Source organism: Marmota marmota, unplaced genomic scaffold, assembly GCF_001458135.2.
Source record: "Marmota marmota marmota unplaced genomic scaffold, marMar, whole genome shotgun sequence".
Taxonomy (NCBI): Eukaryota; Metazoa; Chordata; class Mammalia; order Rodentia; family Sciuridae; genus Marmota; species Marmota marmota.
In genome coordinates, this window is record NW_026000261.1 from 6,269,999 (window position 1) to 6,283,355 (window position 13,357).

General features: G+C 33.3%; 1 protein-coding gene across 1 annotated transcript in view; it reads right to left on the bottom strand.

Moving 5' to 3' along the window:
* Positions 1 to 13,357, bottom strand: part of Col4a5 (collagen type IV alpha 5 chain) — a 231,190-nt gene that overhangs the window by 62,727 nt on the left and 155,106 nt on the right. Inside the window, exons 25-30 of the mRNA XM_048796868.1 lie at positions 13,180 to 13,284; positions 11,732 to 11,829; positions 10,370 to 10,520; positions 7,726 to 7,839; positions 1,447 to 1,614; positions 397 to 486 (exon numbers count right to left, since the gene is read on the bottom strand). Of these exons, the coding sequence (XP_048652825.1) occupies positions 397 to 486; positions 1,447 to 1,614; positions 7,726 to 7,839; positions 10,370 to 10,520; positions 11,732 to 11,829; positions 13,180 to 13,284 (726 nt within the window). The remainder of the gene's footprint in view (positions 1 to 396; positions 487 to 1,446; positions 1,615 to 7,725; positions 7,840 to 10,369; positions 10,521 to 11,731; positions 11,830 to 13,179; positions 13,285 to 13,357) is intronic.

Genomic DNA, 13,357 nt, shown 5'->3' on the forward strand with positions numbered 1-13,357 from the left:
ATTAATACATATATAGTTTATATGTTTAGTAATTGGGTTGGCTGCTAGTAACCCAAAACATTTATGCAGTTTAAGTTAAAGTCTATGAATTTCTTGAGCACATACACAGTTTTAAACTCAAATAACAATATTTCCTTCTGTAATTCTTTGACAATGATAGACTGTCCCTGCCAAAAAAAAATAATCCTTATATTTAGAGCTAAGCATTTACCATGTTTTCTGGTACCAAACTAAGTATATCACTAAATTTAAAACAAGAGCTTTTTAAATGCATACAAAGAAAACACTAAGCACTGTTCATTTTGAAGTAGTCACATAAAAATATTGTGTACCAACATAAAGGAATATTTAATTTTTGTTTCTTATACACATCTGCTAGCATACTCTGAATGTTACCTTTAAGACCAGGAACACCACTTCGTCCAGGAATTCCTAAAGGTCCTGGTGGGCCAGGAGGTCCCATCATACCCATTTCACCCTTGGCACCTTTGAAGAATATCAATAAGTAATTTTTGCCTTTTTTGACTTTGGAAAGATAAAAAATAAGTTTTAATATGTCAACTGCAAAACTATTATAGGTTGGAAAGAAAGCACTGTGAAGTTTTACCTTTTTCACCTGTTGTAACCTTAGTTCCCACTATTGCCAATACCCAGGAATACAGACATTCATTGTGGCAGCTAATCACCAAAATGGCCTCTCAATGAAACATATTTTCCAGCATATACATTCTGTGGTAACCCTCTCCCCTGGAATAAGAGCTGACTCTGTTTTACCTTTAACTAAATGACATTATATAACTCCCAAGGTTAGATCAAAAGAAGTCTTGAGGCTTCTATGGGAGTCCTGGGAACACTCACTTGTGGCTTCTGAGACTCTTTCTCTTGGGAATCTAGCTGTCATGGAAGGAGAGCACTTAATCTGATCCTATGGTGTGAGGAGCTCAAGTCATGCAAAGAGGCATCATGTATTATGAGATGTCATGTGAACCAAGGTACACTCAACATCAAAGAAGTGCCATTAGCCCCAATAACACCAGTTGGGGCCATATGGGTTATAGATAAATGACCCAGGAAATTACCTCTTAGTTTCTGACACTCAGAATCTTGAGAAAAATAAAAAGGTTGGTTTAAACCATTAAGTTTTTGAGTTGTTTATTATACAATAATACATAACTGGAACTCTCATCTCTATTGAGAGTGCATACAGCAAATTGAGGTACAACCAAAGAAGTGAAAAAATTGTGCTCCATTTGTGTACAATGAATCACAGAGCATTCTGCTGCCATGTATAACTGATTAGAACAAATAAATTTAATAAAAAAAGACATTGAGCACTCTTCCTTGACAGTGTCAATCCAGAAAAGTGCAACATGACAATAATCTACCAGAGTCATATTAGTATTAATTTCCTGAATCCAAAATCGGAGAAAACAGTAAGCAAATTACCTGGAAATCCAGAAGCACCTGCTTTTCCTGGGAGGCCTGGTGATCCTGGAGGTCCCACATGACCAGGCACTCCAGGGGTTCCTGGACTGCCCCTCTCACCAGGGGGTCCTGGAATATCAAACCCAGGAGGTCCTTGATCTCCTTTCTCTCCTGGTAGTCCATGCAAACCTAGTTGATAACAACATAAATATCAACACCTATTAAGGCAGTTTTAAAAGATACACCTGGTTATTTTTCTAGTCAACAAGTGATAGAACTTTTTGTATAACAAACCTAAGAGTATGTTAGACATACTTTTAGCATGCTTCTCAAATTACTTCTAATTAAAAACTAATTTTTCTTAATTCCTAGTTCATCATAGATTTAAAATTTTTATAAAACATAATAAAATTACTAAAACATGAAATAAAAATCAAAGATGTCTACTTTTGTTACTCTGCTCAATGAATATGATTACACATTAAATTGCTATTAAAAGTTTCTAAATGCTTATTCTTAATCCCACTGTAGACTGATAACCACTGTAGACTGTCCTTGTCCCATTGTAGACTTTGGCCCACTGACTACACTTGGATTTTCATTGTTCTAACACATTATGAATTATTAGTACACACTCCTACCATCTCTAAAAATGATTAATTATTGAATAATTCAGTTATAAGGATCTTTTTAATTTCATTTTGGCTTTGCTTTAGATGTTTTAATAATACATTCCTGTTAGTTCTTGTTAACTTTCATTTCTCAGTATTCCAACCAGAATTTTACAGAGAAAAAATGACAAAAATGCTTAACCTTAGTAAGATTCTGAGACTAAACCACTCCAAGAAACAAGTTGGTCAAAACACAATATATTTATGTGAAAAGAATTACATTAAAATCATTGTGCTGGGCATGGTGGCGCATGCCTGTAATCCCATCAGCTCAGGAGGCTGAGAAAGAGAGATTGTGAGTTCAAAGTCAGCCTCAGCAAAAAGCATGGTGCTAGGCAAATCAGTGAGACCCTGTCTCTAAATAAAATACAAAATAGGGCTGGCGGATGTGGCTCAGTGGTCAAGTGCCCCTGAGTTCAATCCCTGACCAAAAAAAAAAAAAAAAGAAAAAAACCAGAACACATTGTACATGTTCACACTCTAGTATGTTATCAGCTGTCCTTCTTCCTTCTTCTGAGTCACTTAATATTGTTACTCATCTACTAAATAGGGATAATGCCATAATGGACTGGAAGCTGGAGACTAAGCCAAATGATCATTTGAGTGTCCGTTCAACAATAAAATCTAAATCTACTGTTGGAAATTCATAGGTGATTATTTTCATAAGAGAACAAGATGCTGGGATTTAAAAATCTGCTTGATGTTCATATTCTATCATGCTTTTAATTTTTTTTAGTTGTTGATAGACCTTTATTTTATTTATTTATTTATTTTTTAATATGGCATTATGTAAAAATGTGGATGTGTAACCGATGTGATTCTGCAATCTGTATTTGGGGTAAAAATGGGAGTTCATAACCCACTTGAATCTAATGTATGAAATATGATATGTCAAGAGCTTTGTAATGTTTTGAACAACCAATAAAAAAAGAATACTAATAAAGCATAAAAAATATTTTATTTATTTATATGCAGTGCTGAGAATCAAACCCAATAACCTCACACATGCCAGGCAAGTGTGCTACCACTGACCCCCAGTCCCAACCCCTTTATCGTACTTTTTAATTGATAAAATCCATCCAAAGATTAGAGAATTCCTCTTAGTTGCCGTAATGGTGATAATTCCTATGCTGCCATTTCATAGTAAAATACTATACAGAAGGGAGGGAGATTTTATGTTATTATATTTGTGAAGTACGATAAGATGCCTAATAAGATTATAATAGCTCTACATGGACCACTGACTATGTTGTTATACTGTAACCCAAATAGTTTTCTAATAGCTGAGTTTCAATAAGATAATGTGTCTTTTAAAATATGCTCCGAGAGCATATCTATAAAATAATAAAAAGAAACCAAAGATTTAAATCTGGAGAAATATTTTTTTTCAATATTTAAACCTTTAAGATGTAGCTTTTGATTAAGAGGTACAATACCTAGTACACCTTAAGTTTGAGAGACAGAAAATCACAGTTCAGCCACAAGTTGAGCCACCCAAGCAGAAGTAAGTTGCAAAAAGATTCATTAGTTTGGAAACAAAACTAAGCATGAAAAGATTAGAACAAAAATGTCTACAAATAGAAGTTATTAGATATTAATTCACTACTATCATTTACTGTATTAGGAACAAGCAAAGGAACTATTTTAAACATTTTCTCATAAGTCCAGATAACATATAACATAAGTAAAATGTATTTGTAAATAAAGACAATGAAATATTTACATTCACAAAAGTAATGTTTTTTGATGAAGGTCAGTTTGGTACATGTGTTTATCTTTACCTTTATATTTTTCAATATCATATTGGAACTTAAGTTCCTAAGGGTTAGTTAGAAGTTAAAAATAATTTTATTTTATACTCTAACAAGTTAGGTAGAAAGCAACCAATAATTGTTACTGGATGACTATGAGTAAACTGCTTGCATGTACTAGGCAAAGATTTTGTTCTTCATTGTTTTTATTAGTAGTAGTAACAACAATATGCTGTACTTTTCACAACATAGACCTTTTCCATGAACAGATGTAAAAAATAGGCATCCTGGTACGATCCAGGGTGAAGAAAATCAATATAAATTTAAAACTTCTGTTGACTCTCCTTATATAATAACAGGAATTATATGAATAGGAGTATAGAGATACTCTAAATTTACTGGAGGCCAAATGGAACTGTTAATGGAAAAAAGGGAAAATTTGAAAAACATGTACTATCTGTAGAAACTTTTCTTTTTTAGGGGGAGGACTGCTGAGGATCAAACCCAGGGCCTCACACATGCTAGGCTAGCACTCTACCACTCAGTTATATCCTCACCCCCCTGTGGAAACTTTTCTACACACACACACACATACACACATACACAAATACACACACAACCTCACACTGTCCAAGGTTTTTAGAGCCCACCAAAAAAGTTAGCAAATGATAGTATATTCCTTTTTTAAATATCTTTTTTTAGTTGTAGATGGACACAACAGTACTTTTATTTTATTTATTTATTTTTACATGGTGTTGAGGATCGAACCAAGTGCCTCACATGTGATAAGAAAGCACTCTACCACTGAGCTACAACCCCAGCCCCTACTGTATTCTTAATCTATGAAAATTGTATGAATAATCCCTGGGATTTTGTTGTATGTTGTTGATTTGTTTTGATTCACAGTGGTGGCAAATATTGCTTTTCATTTTAGCTGATTCAGCCATACACTTTTTCCTGATAATAGGCAAGCATTACAACACATTTGGCCCAGTTTAGGGGAACATGTCTGTGGAGATAGAATAGAATATATTTAATCAATTGGTAAAAAAAAATTTACTGAAGCATTAACCTTCCAGCTAATGGCCAAACTAAATAATAAGAATCAACAACCTCCATATTTGTCTGGGTTAGTAGGTCATGGGATGAAAAGCATTCTGCTTCTCATCACTTGGCATATTTTCTTTTATTTCCTGCTGTCACATGAGGAAATGTGACAGCAGGAAATAAATTTATAAACATGTATTAAATGTTTATAAACGTGTTAAACTGTATGGTCTGCCTTGGAAAATGGGAAACAGTAAAACTTACTTTAAGTAAATAATAGTAGGAAACATGAGTTAAAAAAAATCCCTGAAAAGCATAATGCAAACATTTTATACTGGAGAGATAACAATATAAAATAATTTGCATTAAGTCATATTCCAAAACAAAACGAGTATATTAATATGTTTCTTATAAAAATTTAGAGTTAATATTTCAGCAAAGTCATATTTATCAAGATATTAGTAACAGTTTTGCCGATCCAATACTACTGAAATACATGAAAAGGAATCATGACATTTTTGAAACAGGCTAAGACAATATTTTGCCTTGGTGATATTAATAAAATTAACCTAAAAATGACTACATGTGGGCTGGGGCTGTAGCTCAGTGACAGAGCGTTCACCTTGCACATGTGAGGCACTGAGTTTGATCCTCATTGCCACATGAAAATAAATAAATATATTTTGCCCATCTACAACTAATAAATTATTTTAAAAATGACTACATGTGCCTACTATCAAATATGAATGTGGTCTTGCCGTGGTAAAAAAAAAAAAGATGATTTGATAACATTTCTATATTCACTATGCATTCAATAATCTTCATGATAATTGCTGTGATCTTCATTTATTTGTTAAAGCCTGTTAGTTTAGACCTTGAATTCTATGACAAAACATATATTTATGGAACAAACAGATGAAGATAAATTCAGCACTATTAATTACACCCCTGCACATCTTATCTAGACTTTATAATCAATATAGTAACAGAGGAAAGGAGGAAGGCTGGGTATGGTGGTGCATGCCTGTAATCCCTGCTACTCTGGAAGATAAGGTAGGAGAATTGCAAGTATGAGATCAGCCTAGGCATCTTAGGGGGATGCTGTCTCAAAATTTTAAAGAATTTTAGAAAGGACAGGAGATGTAGCACAATGAAAGAATGTTCCTAGGTTCAATCCCAGAAGTGAAAAAGAAAAAGGAGAGAGGGAGAGAACATTATATGAATGAAACACTGAAGAGTATTAGCTGAATTTGAAAAGCATGAAGCATGTATACACAAATTTGTGTTTCGTTCAGGCTGGTATTAATGATGACTTCTCACTCAGCTGTGATTAAATGATTCAAAATGTTCCCATAATCTCATGTACTTTCCAGAACTAAAAGAAATAATAAAACACGATAGAAGTGATAAATTCATTTTTATCCATCTTTGTGAATCAGCAGGTCAAGACTATAATGGCCAAGCCTAAAAATAGGTTTTTCTCAAGATTCTCTGCATGATAGTTGGAATCATAATTTTTTCATGAGTGATGAAACAACTATTTTATAACAACCTGGTTCAAAACATCAATCTAAAGTTTTCTTATTTTAAAATTAGTAGTGACATGTCTATCACCATTAAAAAGGTAAATTGTGCCTTAAAATCAATTTTTTAAATATAGGACACAATAAAAATAGCCTTTACTTTACAGGCTTTTAATACTGTTAATTGGTATATCTAGATTTTTAACAAAATACCTATTGTCATTTAAGGCCAGAAAAATACCCTTTCTTTTCTTTTCTTTTTTTGTGATGCCCAGGGCCTCATTCATGCTAAGCAAGCACTATACCACTGAGCTATATCCCCATCCCAGAAAATATATTTCTAGGGCTTCAAAGTAAATGTATCCATATTCTGAACTATGGTTTTAAGTCTTCTAATGTATTCATATGAATTAAGGAATGACTAAAAATTCCATTTTTGTTTTAATTTTACTTATTTTCATAGTACTTTGCAATAACATAATGTCAGCCTCAGGTTTGCCTTTACTGTGACTGCTTAGATTAAAATAATAAGAATTCACATCACCAGATGACTCAAAATCATCAATCTCAATATACTCTCACACAAACAGAGAAGAACCTTATCATTTTCTTATGGAGGCAAAACCATTAAGTTACATGTTGACAAATACTTTTCAAGTATTAAATAAACAATACAAGAAAAATAGTTTAGAGACCTAAGTTACACAGTGATCACCTATTAGAGGTGATCATATATATATTCAAATATTTATTTTTTAGTTGCAGGTGGACACAATACCTTTATTTTATTTTATTTATTTTTATGTGGTGCTGAAGATAAAACCCAGTGGCTCACACATGCTAGGTGAGCGCTCTACCATTGAGCCACAACCCCAGCCCCTCTATATTATATTTTTAAAGAGTTTCTTTGGTGAGCCCTAACCTTAGTTCATGTGGTAAGAAATGTTTGGAGGTTCCACATACAAAGGTCTATTATTGCTGCATAGGAGTTTAAAGTCTATGCTTCCAAAACTATATCTAGCTTAATGATTATGTCAATGATAACAAATTGCAATTGATTAAACTGCATTAGTGGAAATAAATGAAATTTAGATGAACAGGAAGGGAGATATTGGGGATTAAAGTAACTCTTTTGCTCTGACCTATATTTTTTTAATTTTACATATGAATAATTTTACATACAAAATTATACATATGGATAGTTTATATCTTAAATAGGTTTGTCAAAGATGGTTACATAGTTTTCACTTTATTGATGAGCTAACCAAGCTATGATTGCTATAAAATACCTATTAACTCCAATCTTACCAGGTTGGCCTATTGGTCCAGGAATCCCTGGTGGTCCTGGTGGTCCCTGAACACCAATTCCTGGCAGCCCAGGAGGTCCTACTGGCCCAGGTTGTCCATTTGGTCCAATATCACCTTTAATAAATAAATATAGTTTAGATATTAATAACAGGTGAGTCATCAGTCCTCAAAAACCACAATACCCATGTAAAAAGGCCCATAATATTCAACAAAGATCTTGAAAAACTGGACATTCATTCAAGAAGAAAAGCACACATAAGTACCTGGAGAGGGATTACATAATTACAGTTTCATAATTTAACATAAGATGAGCAATCAATTTCAGTGTCTTAATTAACCTCACCAAACATTACACAATATGAATTTGGGGACAGTTGACATCACTTAGTCTTCCTTTTAATGTATATGATTTATTATCCAATTAATTCTACCATTCTCAAGGTGCTAATAATAAAGAGTCTTAATACTTCTTATAATTAGGCACATTTTGTTAATTTTGTGATGTAACATTTTGTGAATTACACAGTGATCGCCTGGTCAAGGCAAATAAGGAAAATAATTCAAATTATTTATTTATTTTAAAAAAGGAAATGAAAATTTATATATATATATATACACACACACATATTTTTTAGTTGTAGTTGGACACAATACTTTTATTTTATTTATTTTTATGTGGTACTGAGGATGTAACATACATTTTGTTACAATCATAAATAGCATTTATTTATTTTAATTAAATATTTCTTAGCACACCATTCTACTTTTCATGATGATACTTTTGAACCAGGTGTCCATAGTATATTCAAACAGTAACATTCAATAATTTCATTGAAAGATAATAACTACTGATTAACACAACAACATGGATGGATATCAAAAATATTATGCTATTGAAAGAAGCCTTACAAATAACGTACACATTGTGCGATTCCATTTATAAGGAGTTCTACAACAGGTATAGACTAACTTATAATAAAACAATCATAGCAGTATAGTTGCCAACTATGGATGTTGGGGAAGGGACTGACCATATGGGGACATATGGAAAATTTCTGGGATGCTCTCTTTTTTGAGGTGTTGGGGACTGGACCCATGGCCTTGTGCATGCCAAGCAAGTGCTTTACCATTGAGTTACATTCCCAGCACTGGGATGATATCTTGATAGGAATTTGGATTACAAGCTGTATAAATTGGAAAAATCTAGCAAATGTACTGATAAGATTTATTCATCTCATTCAATGTGAATATCACAAGAAAAAAATAAACAGCTATGAAAGTTTAGTTATGTTAGGCATGTTAAAGTATTTAGGTAGAAGTTTCCTGCTGTAATTTATCTAAAATGCATGCAAAAATAAATCAACAGGTAGAGAGCGGGATAGTTAGAGAGATATGTGACAAAGCTTGTGTATTATAACTTTGTGCTATTCATATAATTTTTTTCTGGTGTTGGGGATCCGACCTGGGGCCTTGAGCATGCTAGCCAATGCTCTATCACTAGACTCTATATTTGAAAATTAAAAAAATAAAGTATGGCAGGGAGAGAAAATGTTAATTATAGAACCACGACAGTGGAATATGACTATTCACTGTAAAATTCGTTTACTTTTTTCATATATTTTAAATTTTCCACCATAAAAATTTAAAAATAGAAGCATACTAAGAAACCTACTTATTTATATCAGGCTAACTATTTATAAATTTATAAAATTTGGGAGTTTTTCAGCACCTTCAGTTAGCAATGCTTTGGGGAAACCAGCACATTCATACATTGCTGTTGGAGTGTAAAATGGTTCAAATGAAGAGGAATCTGACAATACTTAGGGTACATTTACCCTTTATTCAGAAAATCCATTTTCATTACTCCATTCTATTAGTATACCTAAGCACATCCAAAATAATGTGTGCAAAAGTACATTCACTGTGGCATGATTGGTTAATAAGAAAAGACTGGCAAAAATCCATTCTAGCAATTAGTAACTGGTGGAATAAACTTAAGTATATTCATGCAAATCAAAACTAGGCAGCCATTTTTACACTCAAGGTGTCTATGTACTATGGAGTGATCTCTAAGATTTACAGTTAAGTGAAATAAGCAAAGTGAAAAAAAGCCAAAAGGTATTTTATTTTCTTTATCTTTCAAGAAATGCAGAAAATAAAACATATGTTTATAGCCAGGCATGGTGGCACACACCTCAAATCCCAGTGGTTCAGGAGGCTGAGACAGGAAGATCGTGAGTTCAAAGCCAGCCTCAGCAAAAGTGAGGCACTAAACAACTTAGTGAGACCCTGTCTCTAAATAAAATGCAAAATAGGGCTGGGATGTGGCTCAGTAGTCGAGTGCCCCTGAGTTCTATCAAGAAATTAAAAAGTGAATATGGAAATGAAGAGGAACAGAGTATAAGGGGATGAGATGAATAAAATACTTCTCAGTGTTACTTTTATACATTTATATTTTTTATTATCTATCCAATGAAATAAAAGAAAAAAATAGTCAATGGAAAGTTAAAAAAAATATATAGCAGTGCCAGAGGGACAGTATGTGCTTTCTAGGCAATTGGGATTGTTACCCATAAACTTTCTTACAGGTTTCAATTACTATAAAAGTTAAAATCAAATTGAGAAGTAGCAACAGCTTCCATACCTTTTGGTCCAGGTAGTCCATCCAAACCAGTGCGTCCAGGAGGACCTGGAGGTCCTGGGAAGCCACGATCACCTTTTGGACCAAGCGTTCCTTTGAAACCTGGGAGTCCCGGTGGCCCAGGTGGCCCAGGTAACCCAAATCCTGGCTCTCCCTTAAGCATACACATGACAAAACACAACAAAAACTTCCATGATTTTCCTAGTGCTTATTGTTTACTAGAGGGAATTTAAAGCAGAAAATACAAAGTAATATTCTTTTTTCCATTGGGAGAAGAAGAGAATAAATTAAATGAAATGTAATTGGTATCTTAGAAAGAACATCTGGAAGGGTGGAAAACAGGGTTTTGTTAAACAAATTAAATGAGTTGGACTGGTTTCAGAATAAGAAAGAGATAGCAGAGAACATGAGATTCTCAAACAAGGAAATGTGATTATAGACTGAGTATTAGATACTCTCAAATAATTATTATTAATTTGACCAAGTATGATAATGGCATTTTGATTTTTATATAAAATGTCCACTTACTTAGGGGTGAACACCAAAGTATTTGTGGGTCGAACAACATGATTTTGAGATTTTGGTTAAGATTTCAGAAAGAAAAAAGGAATACATGATAAAAAAAAGTAATTATGATAAAATCTTAATAATTTTTCATCTGAATGATATACATATATGAAAGTTCATTGTATTACTTTTTTACTTTTGTGTTTACTTGAAAATTTTTATATTAAAAGAAAAATAATCAACCAACAGAGAAATGGTTTGCTCATGGAAGCCAAGGTCATGGTCAGCTCTTTTTCCCATGGAAAAGGAGTAATAATGATAAAACACAGGAAGTTTAAATTAATTAAGCTCAGAGAAAATACAAGAACAGTCAGGATAATTACATACTGCAGCAGTTTGCTGAAGGATGTCTAAGGGTAGTTCGAGATTAGATAAAGAAATGAATACTAACAAATACAAATCTTTTATGATTATTATTACTGTTAATAGCAGCGACAGTATCTATGATGGAAATGGGACTGAAGGAAACAGTATGGGAAGGTCTTAATACATTCAACACCTTTTCAATCAATCATTGCACAAGCATGGCCAGATATGAAATAGGATAGTGTAGGGAAGCAACGGGGAAGCTGATCATTAAATAACTGGCCATTTTAATACAAGATCAAAAGCTCTTTTTTTGTATTCAAGTATAACTTCTTGGACTATTAAAGATGGTTTTGTGTTAAATATACTGAAATTAAAACATAATCAGTTAGATTTTGTCTGTACCCTAAAAACTTAAGATAGTGTCAAAAATTAAATAGACAGAACTAAAGATATAGGAAAATGAGATGGAATAACTTAAAATACCCAGACCTTTGGTCCTGGAAAGCCTGGTGGCCCAGGTGGGCCTTCTAGACCAATTCTTCCAGGTGTCCCAGGTGCACCTGGAGGTCCTGGAATTCCAGGAAAACCTGTAAAATTAACATGCCATGTTTTAGTTCCCAAAGAGGAGACACTTGAAGAAATATATTAAAATTATCAACCTCACATTCTCACCTTATCAATATGCTTAGTGACTATAGTAACATGTTAAAAGCACAATGACATACTGCATGATTACTTGGGATCAAGCCTTACAAATGTCTGATAGTCTCTCTCAATCACCTTATGATCATTTTATTTTCACATAGAGGTAATGTGCAGAAGATACATTCTTCTGAAGAAAAAAAAATACTCTTACACAACAAGACAGAAATAAACTTAAGGAATAAATTCCACACAAAAAACTCAGAGGAGCTTCTGCTGCATTTGAATATAGGATAAAATGTCTCCCATATACTTCTGTAAATGAGCTAAAAACAACTGTAGAGCCAGGCATGGAGGTGCATACCTGAAATTCCAGCAGCTTGAAAGGCTGAGGTAGCGGGGATTTTAAGTTCAAAGTGTCTTATCAATTTTTTAAAATAGTTTTTTAGTTATAGGTGGACACAATGACTTTATTTTATTTATTTATTTTTATGTGGTGCTGAGGATTGAACCCAGTGCCTCACACATGCTAGGCTAGTGCTCTACCACTGAGCCACAAACCCAGCCCCCCAGTCTCATCAATTTAATGAGGCCCTAAGCAACTTATCCAGACCTCATCTCAAAAAGGGTTGGAGATGTGACTCAGTGGTTAAGTGCCCCTGGGTTCAATCCCTGGTACTCCCCCCATGGAAAAAAAAAATTGTAAATATTATCTGTACCTCCACGTATAAAATGAAATCTGAGGCTTTTGAAAATATTTGGTATAAATGAGTAAGAACACATTTAAGAACTGTTCTCACATGAATGTGTACCCTTCAATAAGAATGAGTTCTGTGAGGAATAAAGCACAACTAAAGCAAAAGTAATAAAAATTTCAATAAATCAAGAAAGTTTTTTTTTATTTGAGGTAAAACAGTGGATAAATGTATACAGTAGATCTTTATTCTGTTTAATACAATCCATTAATTCAACAAGTATCTACTGAGTGTTTTCTGTGTGTAAGGAACCATTTGAAACTCAGAGGACATAATGATGAACACAAAATATAATAATTATTATGATTTTTGGCTTATAAATAATTTTGCATATATGTATATATGTGTATATATATAAAACTTAGATATTTTATGACTACACCATTTTAGTTAAACATCATGAACTTAAAGTGCATAGACACTGTAACATTTCATTTAAATTCTTTGTAGCACACAGAAAAGTTATTAATGATTCATTATCAAAGAATAACGTCATACTAACCAGGTAATGTACCCTGCCTAAAATCCATTCCAACATACCTTTGGGACCAGGGGGTCCAGGAAGCCCAATTCCAGGGATACCTGGTTCTCCTTTGCTACCAGGTATTCCTGGAAAGCCTGGTTGGCCTGGGAGTCCAGGGTCACCTATTGAGAAAGAAACAGCAGTTGTTGAAAGGGAAACATTCAAAAAAAAAAAAAAAAAAAAAAACCAAAAAAC